General features: G+C 46.4%; 2 protein-coding genes across 2 annotated transcripts; one reads left to right on the top strand and one right to left on the bottom strand.

The window, feature by feature from the left end:
* The first annotated feature begins 459 nt into the window (after positions 1 to 459).
* On the top strand, positions 460 to 2,643 carry LOC123145389 (rRNA-processing protein fcf2). The gene is made up of 5 exons (XM_044564791.1): positions 460 to 854; positions 946 to 1,006; positions 1,541 to 1,615; positions 1,726 to 1,841; positions 2,239 to 2,643. The coding sequence occupies exons 1-5, from the start codon at positions 616 to 618 to the stop codon at positions 2,345 to 2,347; spliced, it is 600 nt and encodes a 199-aa protein (XP_044420726.1). The 5' UTR covers positions 460 to 615; the 3' UTR covers positions 2,348 to 2,643.
* A 2,895-nt stretch (positions 2,644 to 5,538) lies between these two features.
* Positions 5,539 to 10,183, bottom strand: LOC123145390 (uncharacterized). The gene is made up of 7 exons (XM_044564792.1): positions 9,686 to 10,183; positions 9,522 to 9,602; positions 9,240 to 9,416; positions 8,471 to 8,641; positions 7,378 to 7,587; positions 7,161 to 7,249; positions 5,539 to 6,475 (listed from the first exon to the last, which is right to left on the bottom strand). The coding sequence occupies exons 1-7, from the start codon at positions 9,780 to 9,782 to the stop codon at positions 5,792 to 5,794; spliced, it is 1,509 nt and encodes a 502-aa protein (XP_044420727.1). The 5' UTR covers positions 9,783 to 10,183; the 3' UTR covers positions 5,539 to 5,791.
* Positions 10,184 to 17,121: the final 6,938 nt, after the last annotated feature.

Consider the following 17,121-nt stretch of genomic DNA (forward strand, 5'->3'; position numbering starts at 1 on the left):
ATCCATGAACGTTTATTAAAATCCAAGAATTTTTTTAAAATTTGTAAATATTTTTTGGAATCTAAAAAGATTTTTCAAATTCACAGTTATTTTCTGAAATCCTGGAACATATTTTTCAAACTCGTGAACCATTTTTGTATCCATGAAGATATATTGATATTCGGACCACTTTCTGAATTCATGTATGTGTTTTAAATCCAAGAATATTTTCAAATTCGTGAACATTTTGAAATCTGAGAATATTTTTTGAAATTCAGAACATATTTTCAAATGACTGAACTTTTAAAATTTCGTTTTTTTAACCCTGAACATTTTTTGTCGAATTTGTGGTTCGTGAACATTTCTCAAAATTTGAAAAAGAAGAAGTAAAACAAGGGCCGCGTCTCCCGCATATGGGCTGGCCCAAAGCGCGCGGAGGGGTGCGCGTTTCCTCGCTTTTCCCCGCGTAGGTCTCCAGCCCTAATCCCCTCCCCTCTCCCCCGTCGCAGTCTTCCCCCTACCCCGCCGCCTCATTGATTTCCCCTCCACCGCCCGCCCCCGCCGCCGTCGCGTAACCCAACAACGCCGGGGCAAGAGAAGGAGCAGCTATCCAAGCTTACAAGGGCTCGGAGAGCGATGTCGTCGGCGGCGGCAGCGCCGATCGGCCTGTCGTGGGCGCCCCAGCTGCCTTCCCTGGCGGCGGCCGGCGGCAGCAGCAAGAAGGGCTCGGCGCCGACCCCGAGCATTGACGCGCAGGAGTCCCTCTGGAAGCCCAGCAACGAGCTCGTGGACGGGCTCTACGTGCCCCCGAGGGACCCCAGGAAGGTCAACAAGATGGCGAGGAAGAACGTCAAGGACACCACCGGCAAGGGCTGGTGAGTTGAGCCCCGCTTATGAATTGGAAAATTTTCTACTGGGGTCTTGGATGGGTGGGTGCTTATTATGATCTGTTGCGTCGTTTTCCAGGTTTGACATGCCGGCGCCGAGCATCACTCCCGAGTTGAAGAAAGACCTTGAGATTTTGCAGGTATGGTGTTACACTTAGGTGCGCTGTTGTCAGTAGTAGAATTCAGTGTGGGGCTCCATTATGTAACTTGGGAAAACAGAAAAGCGCCTGTTTAATTTAGCATTTAGGAAGGTGATCCTGAATTCCTGACGGGCAAGCATCAGTCATTTGATAAGTGTGTAGTAGTGCTTGAGGGAATGTGGAGCATCTGCTTGTCTGTTATTTAGGATAGCTAGGCTTCTCCTAAAACAAAGTACTACTGCTTTCCTTTTGTCTGTTCTCAATAGAATGAAATTTAACCATTAAGCAAGCATGTATGGTTTAGTGAACACTTAGCATTCCTCATTTGCTTGTCTACATGCGCCATCTTTGGAGGCTTATCTGATCCTAGTATTGCAATCTGGTCAGACTGTGTTACTTTTATGAACTGAATATCATGAGTTGAAATACTATGTAAATGTTGAATCACAATGTTAGACAGGGCCATCTACTTATTCTTGAGTTTTTATATGTTTTGGTGGCTTAAGCACAATATGCTCGACATATGTTTTGCAGCTGAGGCATGTAATGGACCCTAAAAGGCATTTCAAGAGGTCTGGTAAATCCAAGGCTCTTCCGAAGTATTTCCAAGTAAGTGATCTAATTGCGAGCTTTATGAAGTATTTTGGATACCATACCATTGAAAAATTGTGAATGCTCATCAGTTGTTAACGTGCTGAATATTTTGATGATGGGTTTAGGTTGGAACGGTTATTGAGCCTGCATCTGAGTTCTACTCAAGTAGGTTGACAAAGCATGAACGGAAGCAGACCTTGGTTGATGAGCTGTTATCTGACCAAAAACTCAAGAACTACAGGTAAGCCCATCATCCTTTTCTATCCACATGCAGTGATACTGGAGTCTTGTTGTCACCTGCCAGTAAAAGTTTTTGTGTATTAATTGCATATGGCCCTCCAGATCAAAGAGTTCATCGGTTGTTATACAACAACAGAAACATACTGTAAAATAGACTAGAGCCTTTCCTTGGTTTGGAGCTGGGTTGTGACGCAGCATTCGAGCAAATGAATCACCATCTACTTTTGAAGTTTGAGGGGATAGATTCAACCTGTAGCATATCAGAAGTTCTCCAGTCTCTGAAAAGAAGAAAACTGAATTTATACACTGGATTTAAATAACTAAAGTTGGTAGATAATGCATCTTTTCCATTTAAGAATTCCTGAAACTGAACAACATGGCTCTCCGTTAAATTGCAGGATGCGTAAGGTAAGGGAAATTCAGGTGGCCCGGACACCCGGAGGCAACCAGAAGTGGAAGAACAAGGGCAAGCAAACGTTCAAAAGGGCCAAGGACAGGCGGAAATAGGATCAATGTAAAACAAGGAAGAACAGAAAAACGGAGCCAAAGAGAAATGGGCGAGCACGGCTATAGGTTGTGCACTCCAGTGTGATGTGGTGAATTCATGTAACTGAACGTATTGAACTTTTCTCCCCGCACTTAGAGAGATGAGATCAGTGTTTGAGGGGATGATGGTCAAAGCATTGTAGTATCTGAACTTGAGTTTGGCAGGATGCTTTTGCGCAAAAAGAAAAACTGATCTTGTGAATGTTCATCTACTGATCTGCAACAAAAGAGCAGGGGAAGTGTTTAACATTTGCACACATTCTGAATCCTGGTATAGTTCCTTTAACGAGGAACGTTATGTGCATGTTTGGTTGCTTGCATCAAAATTTGGTCCTCTTGTATCTATGATCCGGCTTAGGGGGTGTTTGGTTCAGAAGTCCTAGGACTTTTTCTAGTCCCAGGGACTAATAAAAAAAGACTCTCTAGTAGAGTCTTTTTCTAGTCCCTGTAGAAAAAGTCTCTCCTGTTTGGTTCCTAGGGACTTTTTAGGGACTTTTTCTAGTCTCTGGGACTAAAAAGTCCCTGAACCAAACACCCCCTTAGCTTGGCTGAGTAGAAATAACCTTTGGGCCATGTTGTGCATTTTGTTACGTTTTGTCCCTTCCCTTGCATTGCACCGTTGATCTATTTTGTGTCTGTTGTGTTGTTTGGACGGCATGTGTGGTTTAAGGATGAACAAATGCAAACCACGTCTGTTTGGTTGTGTGCAATGTGTTGTTCTGCTCACCCCCTTTCAAAAATGGTGATCTTTACATAACACATTAACATCACATAAAACACACAATTAACACAACACATTAGCAATCACACAGATACCTAGAAGGGTGCAGTTTTAAGACAGCAAAATATCATCAGTTTTCAGCAAAATATTCACAGTTTCCAGCAAAAGGTGTTGATCTTGACAACGAGTATGTCGCCGGCAAGCACGAGGTCCTTCCAGCAGAAGTTGCTCTAGCACTGCTCCATCACCACCTTGTTGCCCAACTGCTGAACCTGCACCCAGCAGTTACACCACTTGCCAGCGGCGAGCGGCACGCCACGAGACAGCCGAATGTAGAATCACCTCCTCAGGACGGGCTGAAAAGCCTTCAGGACAACCAGGAAGGCGAGGTCGTCATCGTTCTTGATCTACACGTAGAACCGGTGTGGCACTGGTTCTATTGTCTTGTGCTCAAGCTTTAGCCTGCGGCCAAGCATGGGCAAAGACATCACCGTCACCACCACTGCAGCCTCCCTCCTCCCCGACATCTCGATCCGCAAATCACGTCCTCCAAGACTTTTGGTGGAGGGCGCCACCACCGATGACATCCCACTCGGTCTTCATCACCTTGTCAGTTAGGCAGACACGGGTCAGTAGCATAGCAAAATGGACACTATCTACCACTACAGTGTACATGAATGAACTGATCATGGCAATGTGCATTGGTATGATCAAATGAACTGATCATAGCAATGCGCGTTTCCTTGATCAATGCACTGGTCGTAGCAATGTGCATTGGCTTGATCAATGCATTGATCATGCACATTATACGCATGGACACATAGCAAGCACATGTACCAATCCTAGCAGCCCTATACTGATCATAGACATGCACATTCTATGCAAGCAATCCTACACTAATCATAATCATGAACCTGTACTATGTTCGTAGCGATCCTATCAATTAGTTGAGTCGGATTCTAGCAATCCTAGTAATCCTAGCAATACTAGCAGTACTAAATTGATCATAGTCCTCACCACTTGGATCAAATCATACCAAATCAAAACAACCACCCCAAAAACCTAATCGGCCCAAAAATCGAATATGAAAAGAGAGATGTGTGTTCTACTTATTGTCTTAACTGCCATTGGAGCCGGTGCCGCCGGAGGTGGAGTAGTCATGGACAACGCGAGCAACCCGAAACAACGACCCAACAAGGGTGGATGTGCCGGAACCCGCAGTCGATGACCCTGCCCCTACCGGTGCCACATTCGACGTAGCGGTGGGAGGAGCATCGGATTGTGCCGGAGCAAGGGAAGAAACCCCTCGTAGGCGGGTCAAAATCCCCACTCCGGGCGCGCGGATGTGCTGGCACCTGCAGCCCCATCCATGCTACCATCGTCCTTGCCGCCGGTGGAGGAGCAACGAAGGTTGATGGGCGCGATAGCCGAGGACCACGGCCTCGGGCAGAAGGGAAAAGGGGACTTCGGAGCCCTCGCCAACTGAACGGGGTCCATGCCCCCCCCCCCCCCCCCCTCCAAGGATTGGGGCGACAAGGTGGTGGAGCGGCCATCGGTGAGACCGAAACGGCGGTGAGAGACACATGTGAGATTCAAGATGTGATGTCCGTCTCCCGCGCTTCATCGGGCGTGCAGGTGAGGGGCACACGTGACTTGCTAGATCCTGGATCTGAAAAGATGGCCGATTCGACAGTTCCCCCTCAGCCAGGCCCAGAAGTGCTTTGCGGTTCTGCGGTCCACGAATCAGGTGCAGCCCAGCCAACCAAGCATGCAAGTTTGCATCGACATGGCTTGGTTGGGACGGATGCAGCCTACCAAACACGTCATATGTCTTTGGTAGCGATGTGGACATCGCATCAAGCCGTCGAGCCAGTGCTGGTGGGGCTAGCTTATCGTGGACGGGGCAAGGGTTGGGGCGGCGCGGTGGTGGAGAGGCCATCAGTGCAACCGAAGCGTATACGCAAAAAAAAAAGTGAAACCGAAGGGACAGTAAATGAGTGAGGTGTGAATGGGGTTTGGGCGGTAATCGCCAAACGTAGTGCATGGCAGCTTCACTGTTTATCCTAGAGATAGTCGCTGGGCCGTGCCCCTGCTTCTTTCCATTGGCATCGGTCGTGCGTGAAATTATGGAAAGGAACTACCATAGAAGTGCGCCGATGCGTACTGCCTTGTCCCCTTGGCCCGGCGCCGTCCGTAGTGGCGGCCGACAGGGTCGGCGTGGCAGCATGTGACTGAACGCCCACCACATTTTTACACTGAATCCTTGTACCGCCAGCCGTGCCTGCCCTGCCCTACCCCCATGACCATGAGCAGCAAATCACCACGCCTGTCTGCCATGCCCATGGGCGACGGCGCATGTTCCAGCACAGTGCCCCGACCATGCGGCCGGTGCGACAAGTTATCCACCACACGATGAATTCCAGGACCAACAGATCAAAACGCATTTCATGATCTACATACATATAACATATATTCCTCGGTAATATATTAGTCCAAGATCACCACCTTCTACTAGCAAAAACCCAGCTTTCCCTTGACTTCCATCCATGATTCAACCTGGAGCTGCTGCTCCATTTTCTCTCCTTGTCACAGCCTTACAGGTAGTACAACAGAGGCGGCAAAATACCGAAATCTAACCATGTAACTGGGAAAGGAAGAACAACAGCCTGCGTTTAGCTGTCTGTCTAGCCCATGTAGCCGCTGCTGCGGTAGCGCAGCCCGCCCTGCTCGTAGGCCGCCGCGTCGCAGTGGTTCACCGGCTTGATCTCCACGGCGCGGCGCGCGCTGTCCACCTCCTGCACCGCCCCGAAGACGATCTCGTTCGCCGCCTCGCAGCTCGGCTCGTAGAACGTCTGCGGCCCCAGGGAGTATTGCCTGTTGTGCTGCAGGTACTGGTGATGCACCTGTTGCTGCTGCTGCTGCTGCTGCTGCTGGGGCGATTCTCCGTTGTTCCAGCCGTTGTACGGGGCCCGGCCCTGCCGGATGTGGTGGATCTTCTCCGGCTCCTTGGACATGAAAGCGTAGTTCTTGCGAGGGGTCGGCGTCCTCGTGTCCACCACCGGAGGCGTCTCGTCGCGCGGGATGGCGTAGCTTTCTTGCACTGGCCAGGGGCTTGCTCTGCCCTGCTGGTAATGGTGGACGCTTGGGCGCTTCTTCCTGGAAAATGCTGCACCGACGATCTCGGCAACGGATGATTTTGCTCCTCCGATTAGCTTGCCTAGTGAGGTGAAGAACCCCTCTTCGACTTCTTGTTTCTCGGATTCGTCCTCGTTTGGGATTAGCGGGGGTCGAAGGGAAGGCTTTAGCGGCTTCTGAATCTGGTATGGAGGGATGCTTGCGATGCTGGCTTTCATTGGAGTCTGGAGTTCCTGCAAGATAATTTACATTCAAGACAATGCTGTGGTCAAATTTACTGCAACAAGATCCCTGTCAAAACCCAACTACTGCACAAAAAGAAAATGCAAATAAAATGACACCTATTTTCAAATTTAGGAGAAGGATGGCATAAACCTACACAGTTGAGATATTTACAGTGTTATATTTTGAAAACATTTCATACTGGATTACCCTTCCAGAATAAACAAATTGGACATTTATGCAGAAATTTCACATGCCCCACCTAGTTAATCAGAAGCAGCTTCTGATTAAGATTGGGCAATTCTAATAGTGTAAGTGTAGATATTTACAAGCTTCCATTCCGAATTACGTTAACTGGTCTGCTAGGTAGCATTGTGAACTTCCGGATAATACGTTATTTTACCCAGCAATTTCAACTAGAATGCTGTACAGGTGTACTAGCTATCCAACAAACTGGTAACTGTGGGCTATGTGCGGGCATAGTAAGGAAGCTGGCTGGGGCCAATGAATGATGGACATCAGTACCAGGAGTGACAAAAGACTGATGGCAACATATTCATGTGCTGACCTGCTGGGGTACAGCAGGCCCACGGTCCATTGTAGCCATTGCCTTATTTGCTAACTCTGCCAATCTGGCAGGTAAGTTACATGATGTTTTTCCCTCACAGAAAAAGAAAAGAAACAGTAAGCACTTACATCTTCTGTTGATACCATCCCTAAAACCCGGCGTTGGAGCAATGCAAGCATGTAGCCGAAGAAAGCAGCAGCAAGAAGCAGTGCTACTCCTGTAAAGATACAGCTTATGAAGTTTAGCTATACGGTACAAATGTTAAAAAGCTAACTCAGGTAGTAAGCATTGACAACAAGTTATTCAGGGCATATAATAATTGCACAATATATGATGAATATATACCTAGAGGAAAACCAGCTTCATACTGGTACACACAGTCATCAAAGTTGAGCTGAATCTCCCGAATAGCTTGATTTCCTCTGTCAATCACCAAAAGGGAGCAGCTACTGGCAATGTAACGGACTTCAAAATCAGTAGAAAATTTTGCATCGTCACTTGGTCCATCAACATGCCCTCCTCTGCTTGATTTCCCACCAGCAATAGTTGTAACTCCTAAATGCCAGAACACAATATGTCAAGCACTTCTTTTACAATAAATTAGATAAGAAAAAACATGTATAGGGATGGGAGAGTATTTTGGTTCAATTTTACTGCAAAGTAACTCAGTTAATTTGAAGGTCATAATATAATTATGCATGTTACGAAAATTCAACTGTCAGACTTCTCATTAAGTTAGATGAATGGTTCAATTTTACTGCAAAGTAACTCAGTTAATTTGAAGGTCATAATATAATTATGCATGTTACGAAAATTCAACTGTCAGACTTCTCATTAAGTTAGATGGATGGGTAAATTTGGGGCACACGGTAACATTGCAAGACAGCATTATTGCATTTAACAGTGACAAGTAAAAGTGTTGTGCATGGAACAATTGTTGTTATGAAATAGAATAGCTATAGCAACTTAATCAAGTTAGAAAAGCAGAGAGGTTTCGTTTAATGATTCTTATATGCAGCTTCAGAACATTATACTGTTCCAAGAATAGCTTTGTATGCATACAAGAAAGCAGTATTCTCTATCATTTCTTGTCTCACAGTTGTGCTCTTCTGTGCTAACAATTAAGCTAAAAATTATCTTCCGTTTCTACAAATCAAGTGATGTCCATACAGTGCTTTCAGTAAGTTTTTAGAAACATGTTGTACTTTGGTCACCACGACGACTTCGGAGATCACTCTAAGCAGATTTACTCAAGCTGGGTACATATATGCTTTGATATTAGTTTACACTTTTCATCCTTCCAAGTGCAATTTTGGATGTAGGTGCCAGTTACTAAATACATGCTGGAGAAGCCCAACAAAATCCAAAAGGCAGACATAGGATGCTCAAGGAACAGACAAAACCATGTGCATATACCCCACAAGACATTTTAGCTTACCTGTATCACTGATCTTTCTAACAGCCATGTTCATAGCATCAGCCACGTATATGTTGCCCCTGCCGTCCACCGTAAATCCCTTTGGATGGTTCATCTTTGCCTCTCGCAGCCTCCCATCAATATGACCAGGAATTCCTTCTGGTGAACCAGCAACAAGCTTTGGTCTGCTATCTGCATTTGTTCAGATCAGGACCACAAGATGAAACCAGGGTCAATATAGCTCAAAATCATCTGTCGCTGAACATGGATAGCCATGTCATCATCACCTTATGGAAAATGTAGAAACAAAAAAAGTAGATCACAAAACAGGGTAAAGCTGTATAGGACAATCATCTTAAGTCAGGATATCATCATGCCAACTTGTCCTTGCCAATGCTATAAATTATATCATCAACTTGAAGAGATTAACATGAACCCCGCAAAAAAAATAGCACAAACTTTTTAAAATAACCACGTGGATCGAACAACTTTCAAATTATAGACCCAATTGCCCACTTTTACATGTGCAAATCACTTCTTCAAATGAAACAAACCAGGTAATAAGAACAGATGAAAAACGTCGCAATTTCGGACGGCTAACTAACAAATACATCGCAATCAAGAGATAGGCCAGAGCAGAATTCATGACTCCAACCAACCCACAGCATCAGCAGTTCAACACCAACCCTGGCCAATCACTTGGCGTGCATCTGATTAGCAGAATCCCACTAGGCACTAACTAGATACTCCAAATTCAGGGAGCACCAGAAAGAAAAGAAAGGGGGCTCACATCGGGACAGCGGCAGCGCGATCCGGTAGATGTTGCTGTTCATGGAGTCCATGACGAGCAGCTCGCCACCCTGGGTGACCTCCACGGTGTACGGCTCGATCCCCAGCTTGCTGCCGTCGAAGACCGTCTCCACGGTGTAGCCGCCCTCGTACTTGACCATGGACTTGGCCCCGCTCGCTGCTCCCCACACAGAGAAACCAACATTGTTTGAGGAAAACCCCGATTCAGGAAACCTGGAAAGCGCGTCGCGGCGCAGGCGAAGAGAGGGGTTCCAGCAGTCACCTGTCTTGACCGTCGATTTGAGCGACCACAGCCGCTTCAGCACCGCCGACGCCGCATTGGAGAGGAAGCCGCTGACCACCTCTGCGACGGCAACCAAGAAAGCTCGTCAGGACCGAACCAAATCAAGAAACGCGGAAGGGGAGAGAGCGAGAACCCGGGCTCACTTGCGGGGTACGACGCCGCGGAGGCCGGAGGGGCGAAGGCGCCGAGCAGGAGCGCGGCCACGAGCAGCGCCGAGACGCCTCCCCTTGCAGCACCCATTCGGCCACTACTACTACTACGGCGCACGGTCACTGAGGAGCCCCCGACAGCGCGAAGCCAAGGAGCGGGGAAGCGAAGGGTGTGCCGGCGGGGGGGTTCAGTGGGAGCGGGAGGCGGCCATTTGGGGACGACAAAGGTCTCAGATCGAGGAGGGGAATGGGGGGAAACGCCCAGGAATCCGAGCTTTTCTTGCGGGAAGGGGGCGGAGGAGAGAGAGATTAAAAAGGGGGGAAAGGGACAAGAGAGGCGCTGTTTCGCCTGGCTGCTGCCGCCGCTGCTGCTGGCTGCCACTCTCCGGTCGCCTTCTTCGCTCTACGGAATTTTTCGGCAGGGGTTTTGGGGGGAGGGGAGAGGAGGATGTGACGGCGACGAGAGAGAAAGAGGGGCGTTCACGTGCAGAGAGGGTGGTGATGTAGGTGGTGTTCATCCGTCATTTCGGCGTCCCCTTTAAAACCCCTCGCCGCCTTTTCACTGGACTAGAGGAATCTGGGGAAAGAAACGAGCTTTTTGTTTAGGGACTCGCTAAATCTCCACCGAATATTAAGCGTTGAATCAAGCCTTTTTTTTTAAACACTCGAGTGCTAATCATTCTTGAATGCATATATGCCCTCGACACCCAACTCTCTATTGGGCATTTTAGGGGGGAAACAACTGTCTATTTGAGGGCAACTTTTATGAAAACGCGGGTTAAGGCTCCTATATGCATTGTATCTTAAGTCGTATCGTATGCATTAGATGTGTATTTATCTCCGCTTATTCGATGGCCTGTATCTTCAAAAATCTTGCATTTAATGTTTTTTTACGCGAGAAAGATCTGTGTTGCCTTGGATTCGGTGCTAGGAGGCCTTGGATGTATTTTGGAGGGCAACTTTTTTACGAAAACGCTTGTCGGGATCACGCTGCATATCTTCTTGGTCCTCGTGTTGTAGTTTGGATACTATTAATTTATTTGTTAGAACCATACCACTGAGCATGTGACGCCCACCCGTCGGCCACACCCAAACACGCCAACATCCCACTGGATAGCGTCAAAACGTTAAATCAAGCCTTTAGTGCTAGTCACACTAAAATGTGTATATGCCCTCAACACATAATTGTGTCTTGGAGGACAACTTTCATGGAAACGCGGGTTAAGGTCGTCCGATGTATTTCATCTTAAGTCGTATCATATGCATTACATATGTATTTAGATACGCTAATCCAATAGCTTGTATAAAGAAAAATCTTCATTTGATGTGTTTTACTTGAGAAAAATCATGAGTTACCTTGGATTCGATACTAAGGAGCCCTTGGAGGGCAACTTTTATGTATACGCTCGTCGGGATCATGTTGTGTATCTTCTTGGATTCGGTGTTATGAGCCCTTGGATATATCTTAGAGGGGAATTTTTGAGTAAACGCTCGTCGCGATCACATTACATATCTTCTTGGTCCTAGCATTTCAATTTTGGATACTCTTACTTTATATGTTAGAACGAACCTAGCCTGTGACGCATTTGGACTACACCAGAACCCTCCAACATCCTACTGGATAGCGCCAAAGCCAAGCACTCCAATTGGGCCACCCCTCCAAGATAGCGCCTCCAAGCAGGAGGCATCAAAGATGCCATTGACATCTGGTCTAGCTAACTAGATCTGGGTTTTCACTCGAAGGATGAGACTTCAACGATTGGAGGGTGGTCGGGGTCTCCATGGTGATGCCATCGAGATGGGAACGACGTCGAAGAGCATCGACATAGTCTAGAAAGACTTTCGTTCGGAGCGCCACAACCATCAACAGGTTGCCACAAGGATAGCTAGCCCTCCTTGCCGCCAAATTAACCTTCGATGCCACCAAAAAGCCAACAACCTCACCCGGACCACCACTTGCAATGCACCATCGCACACGCTCCTGGTAGCACTCCACGAACACCACAATGCATCGGAGCCGCCGCTCTAGCTTCTGCGCATTGACGCCCACATGTTTAGATCCAAGTGTGAAGGCCCCATCTGACGCCAACATAGGCATGCCGCTTGTTGCCCTGCTGTCGGCATGATAAAAGCAACCATGACTAGCAATGTCACACCTTCATGGCCCATGAATTGTCTGGTCGGTTTGCTTGGTTTCCTTCTACTCACGTGGTTCCGAGTGGTAGTGCTTGATTCTGATGGTTCATCAAATTCTCAGCGGCTTAGTGAAGCACAAGTGCTCCCTGGGTGATTTTGGTAATTAATATCAACATACCTCTTGTTGGACTAATATCTTTATCTAGTATATTTCAGAAAGTTTAACAAAGGCGTGGCATGGACAAGAGGATGTGGAACCCCTTCAAGGTGCTAAGGACAAAGATTGGCAAAAGCGCAAGACTCTTCATTTCTACTTTAGTGATCCAAGATCACATTGAGTCCATAGGAAAGCCAATACTATTAAAAGGGGACGAAGTGTTGATTAATGGTCTACTTGCTCAAAGTGCTTAGCGATATGCTCCAAAGCCCTCAACCACTCTCTCAAATCCAAATATGTCCTAAAACCTAAAGTCAAACTCGGCCCCACCGATTTGATCCATCCGGCGCCACCGAGTTCACTTGATATAGCCACTGCTAGAAACCCTAATCAATTCGGTCTCACCGATAGGATCTCCGTCCAAGATGGCCTTGGAAACTCTCTGTTGCCTGTTGCAATTATTTCGGTCTCACCGAAATATGCAATCGGTCCCACCGAGTTTGCCTGACCAACTCTCTGTTTGCTTATTACTGAAATTGGTCTCACCGAGTTCATGTAATCGGTCAAACCGAGATGAGTTTTGCCTAAACCCTAGCACATCGGTCCCACCGAGTTGATCATGTCGGTCCCACCGAGAATCCTAGCGTTCAAAATTTGAACTAAACTGGTCTCACCGAGTTCACCTATTTGGTCTGACCGGGTTGGGTCAAATGTGTGTAACGGTTAGATTTTGCGTGGAGGCTATATATACCCCTCCACCCCTTCTCTATTCAAGAGAGAGCCACCAGAACGTGCCTACACTTCCACTACTCATTTTCTGAGAGAGAACCACCTACTCATGTGTTGAGACCAAGACATTCCAATCCAACCACAAGAATCCTGATCTCTAGCCTTCCCCAAGTTGCTTTCCACTCAAATCATCTTCCCACCATAGTCAAATCTGTGATAGAGAGTTGAGTGTTGGGGAGACTATCATTTGAAGCACAAGAGCAAGGAGTTCATCATCAACACACCATCTATTACCTTTTGGAGAGTGGTGTCTCCTAGATTGGTTAGGTGTCATTTGGGAGCCTCCGTCAAGATTGTGGAGTTGAACCAAGGAGTATGTAAGGGTAAGGAGATCGCCTACTTCGTGAAGATCTACCCATGTGAGGCGAGTCCTTCGTGGGATAGACAAGGTTGCTTCTTCGTGGATCCTTCGTGGGTGGAGCCCTCTGTGGACTCGCACAACCGTTACCCTTCGTGGGTTGAAGTCTCCACCAATGTGGATGTACGATAACACCACCTATCGGAACCACGCCAAAAATCTTCGTGTCCTCAATTGCGTTTGCACACTCCAATCCCATCCCTTTACTTTCTTGCAACTTGCATGCTTTACTTTCCGCTGCTCATATACTCTTGCCATGCTTGCTTGAAATGTATTGTGAATGCTTAAACTTGTGCTCAAACTCCACCTCAACTTGAAGAACTTAAAAACTGCTACTTTTGCTTGTTGAGGGTCTAATCACCCCCTCTAGACACCTCTTCTCGATACTTTCAATTGGTATCAGAGCATTGGTCACCATTGGAGGAAGATGGATGAGTCTACGATGGGGAGTTTTAGATGTAGAGTGCCTATGCTTGATGGAGAGTTCTTTAATGCTTGGAAAAATGAGATGCTTGAGATTTTCAATGAATATCATTTGAACAAGTATATTACTAGCCCTTGTGCGCCCCTTATTGATCCATTGCATCCTACCCCCGATGAGTCTCTTGACATGATCCGCAATCTTAGAACTATCAATCTTATCATTAGAGGATTACCTAGAAATTTGATTGTATGCTTGCATATTCTTGAATGTGCTTACACCATATGGAGATTTCTTGAGGAACGGTTTCCAAACTATTCCTTGAAAAATCAAGATGTGATTCTTCAAAAGTCCATAGCTTTTCATAAAATGAAACCTAGTGATCCTAAATTTGATGGTTGTCTATTTGAGCTTCATGACCTTATGCGTGCCAAAGGAGATGTTGGAGTCATTAGTAGCATTATCTCTCAAGTCATTAGAATTCATAAAGATGCACATTTCCATGGTCATACATCTAATGAATCACTCTAGGTGATGATCCATCACAAGATGATGTTGAACATGGATACTATGATGAGGATGATGATAGTGACTTTGATCTCGATGAGTCTATGAGACACTTTGGTCTTATGGCTAACCTTCGCGGCTATATGGCTGGAGGAAAGGAATGGGTTCTTGATAGTGGATGTACCGATCACATGACCGGAGACAAGGATATGTTTCGTGAGCTTGCTGAAAATGACGGCCCTCAAAAGTATGTCACTTTTGGTGATAACTCTAAGGGTAAGGTGGTTGGACTTGGTAAGGTGGCCATCTCACATGACAGCTCCATCCAAAATATTATGCTCATTGAATCTCTTGGATACAATTTACTTTCCGTATCTAGACTAGTCGATTTCGGTTTCAATGTCCTATTCACTGAAGTAGATTGCCAAGTGTTTCAAAGAGATAATCATAATATGGTCTTTACCGGTATACGTAGAGGTGATCTATACATTGTTGATTTCACTAAAAGGGCTCACTTGCTTAATTGCTAAATCATCTAAAGGCTGGTTGTGGCATAGAAGGTTAGGTCATGTGGGCATGCAAAATCTTGATAAGATTATTAAAGGTCATCATATCCTTGGAGTTAAAGACGTTATATTTGACAAGGATAGACTTTGTAGTGCTTGTCAAGAAGGAAAACAGGTTGGAGGAAGCCACCCCGTGAAAAACATCATGACCACGAGAAGACCGCTCGAGCTGCTTCATATGGATCTTTTTGGTCCAAACGCATACAAAAGTCTCGGTGGTAACTCGTTCGGTTTAGTCATTGTCGATGACTTTTCAAGATTTACGTGGGTGTTCTTTCTTAATGATAAATCGCAGGTCCAAAAGATCTTCAAGAACTTCGCTAGGAAGGCCCAAAATCAATTTGAAGTGAAGATCAAGAAGGTTCGCAGCGACAACGGAACGGAGTTCAAGAACGCCATGAAAGAAATATGCCCTAGAGGCAATAATAAAGTTGTTATTTATATTTCCTTATATCATGATAAATGTTTATTATTCATGCTAGAATTGTATTAACCGGAAACTTGATACATGTGTGGATACATAGACAAAACACAATGTCCCTAGTAAGCCTCTACTAGACTAGCTCGCTAATCAAAGATGGTTAAGTTTCCTAACCATAGACATGTGTTGTCATTTGATGAACGGGATCACATCATTAGGAGAATGAGACCCATCCGCTAGCTTAGCATAATGATCGATAAGTTTTATTGCTATTGCTTTCTTCATGTCATATACATATTCCTTTGACTATGAGATTATGCAACTCCCGGATAGCGGAGGAATGCCTTGTGTGCTATCAAACGTCACAACGTAACTGGGTGATTATAAAGATGCTCTATAGGTATCTCCGAAGGTGTTTGTTGGGTTGACATAGATCGAGATTAGAATTTGTCACTCCGAGTATCGGAGAGGTATCTCTGGGCCCACTCGGTAATGCACATCATAATAAGCCTTTGCAAGCAATGTGATTAATGAGTTAGTTGCGGGATGATGCTTTACGAAACGAGTAAAGAGACTTGCCGGTAATGAGATTGAACTAGGTATGAAGATACCGACGATCGAATCTCGGGCAAGTAACATACCGATGACAAAGGGAATAACGTATGTTGTCATTACGGTACGACCGATAAAGATCTTCGTAGAATATGTGGGAACCAATATGAGCATCCAGGTTCCGATGTTGGTTATTGACCGGAGAGGTGTCTCGGTCATGTCTACATAGTTCTCGAACCCGTAGGGTCCGCACGCTTAACATTCGATGACAATTTTGTATTATATGAGTTATGTGATTTGGTGACCGAATGTTGTTCGTAGTCCCGGATGAGATCATGGACATGACGAGGAGTCTCAGAATGATCGATAGGTAAATATTTTTATATAGGACAATGATATTCGGACACCGGAAGTGTTCTGGGGGTACCGGGTACATATCGGGGCACCGGAAGGGGTTCCGGGCACCCCCCCGGCAAACTATATGGGCCTAATGGGCCAAGAGAGGGACAGACCAGCCCCTAAGGGGCTAGTGCGCCCCCTATAGGGTGAATAGGAGGAGAAGGAAAGGAAGGGAAGGGAGAAGGAAAGGGAGGATTCGACCTCCCCCTTTCCTTCCCTCCCCCCTTCGCTTTCCTTCCCCCTCCAATGAATATGGAAGGGGGGAGGCCGACTTGGAGGAGGCGCCCAAGTAGGATCCCTCCTACTTGGGGCGCCCCTTGCTGCTCTCCTCCCTCTCCCACCTATATATATATATGTGGTGGGGGGGGGGGCACCGCTAGACCACACAACATTGATTCCTAGCCGTGTGCGGCACCTCCCTCCACAGTTTACGCCTCCGGTCATATTGTCGTAGTGCTTAGGCGAAGCCCTACGCGGATCACTTCACCATCACCATCACCACGCTGTCGTGCTGACGAAACTCCCCCTCGACACTTTGCTGGATCAAGAGTTCGAGGGACGTCAACGAGATGAACATGTGCAGAAATCAGAGGTGCCGTACGTTTGGTGCTTGATCGGTCGGAATGAGAAGAAGTTCGACTACATCAACCGCATTGTCAAACGCTTCCGCTTTCGGTCTACAAGGGTACATGGACACACTCTCCCCCTCTCGTTGCTATGCATCTCCTAGATAGATCTTGCGTGAGCGTAGGAATTTTTTTGAAATTGCATGCTACGTTCCCAAACAGTGGCATCCGAGCCAGGTCTATGCGTAGATGATATGCATGAGTAGAACACAAAGAGTTGTGGGCGGTGATCATCATATTGCTTACCACCAATGCCTTATTTTGATTTGGTGGTATTGTTGGATGAAGCGGCCCGGACCAACCTTACATGACCACGTTCATGAGACCGGTTCCACCGATAGACATGCAACTAGTTTTTCATAAAGGTGGCTGGCGGGTGTCTGTTTCTCCAGCTTTAGTTGAATCGAATTTGACTACGGCCAATCCTTGTTGAAGGTTAAAATAGCAAACTTGATAAATCACCGTTGTGGTTTTGATGCGTAGGTAAGAACGGTTCTT

The sequence above is a fragment of the Triticum aestivum genome, chromosome 6D (assembly GCF_018294505.1).
Source record: "Triticum aestivum cultivar Chinese Spring chromosome 6D, IWGSC CS RefSeq v2.1, whole genome shotgun sequence".
In the NCBI taxonomy this organism is placed as follows: domain Eukaryota; kingdom Viridiplantae; phylum Streptophyta; class Magnoliopsida; order Poales; family Poaceae; genus Triticum; species Triticum aestivum.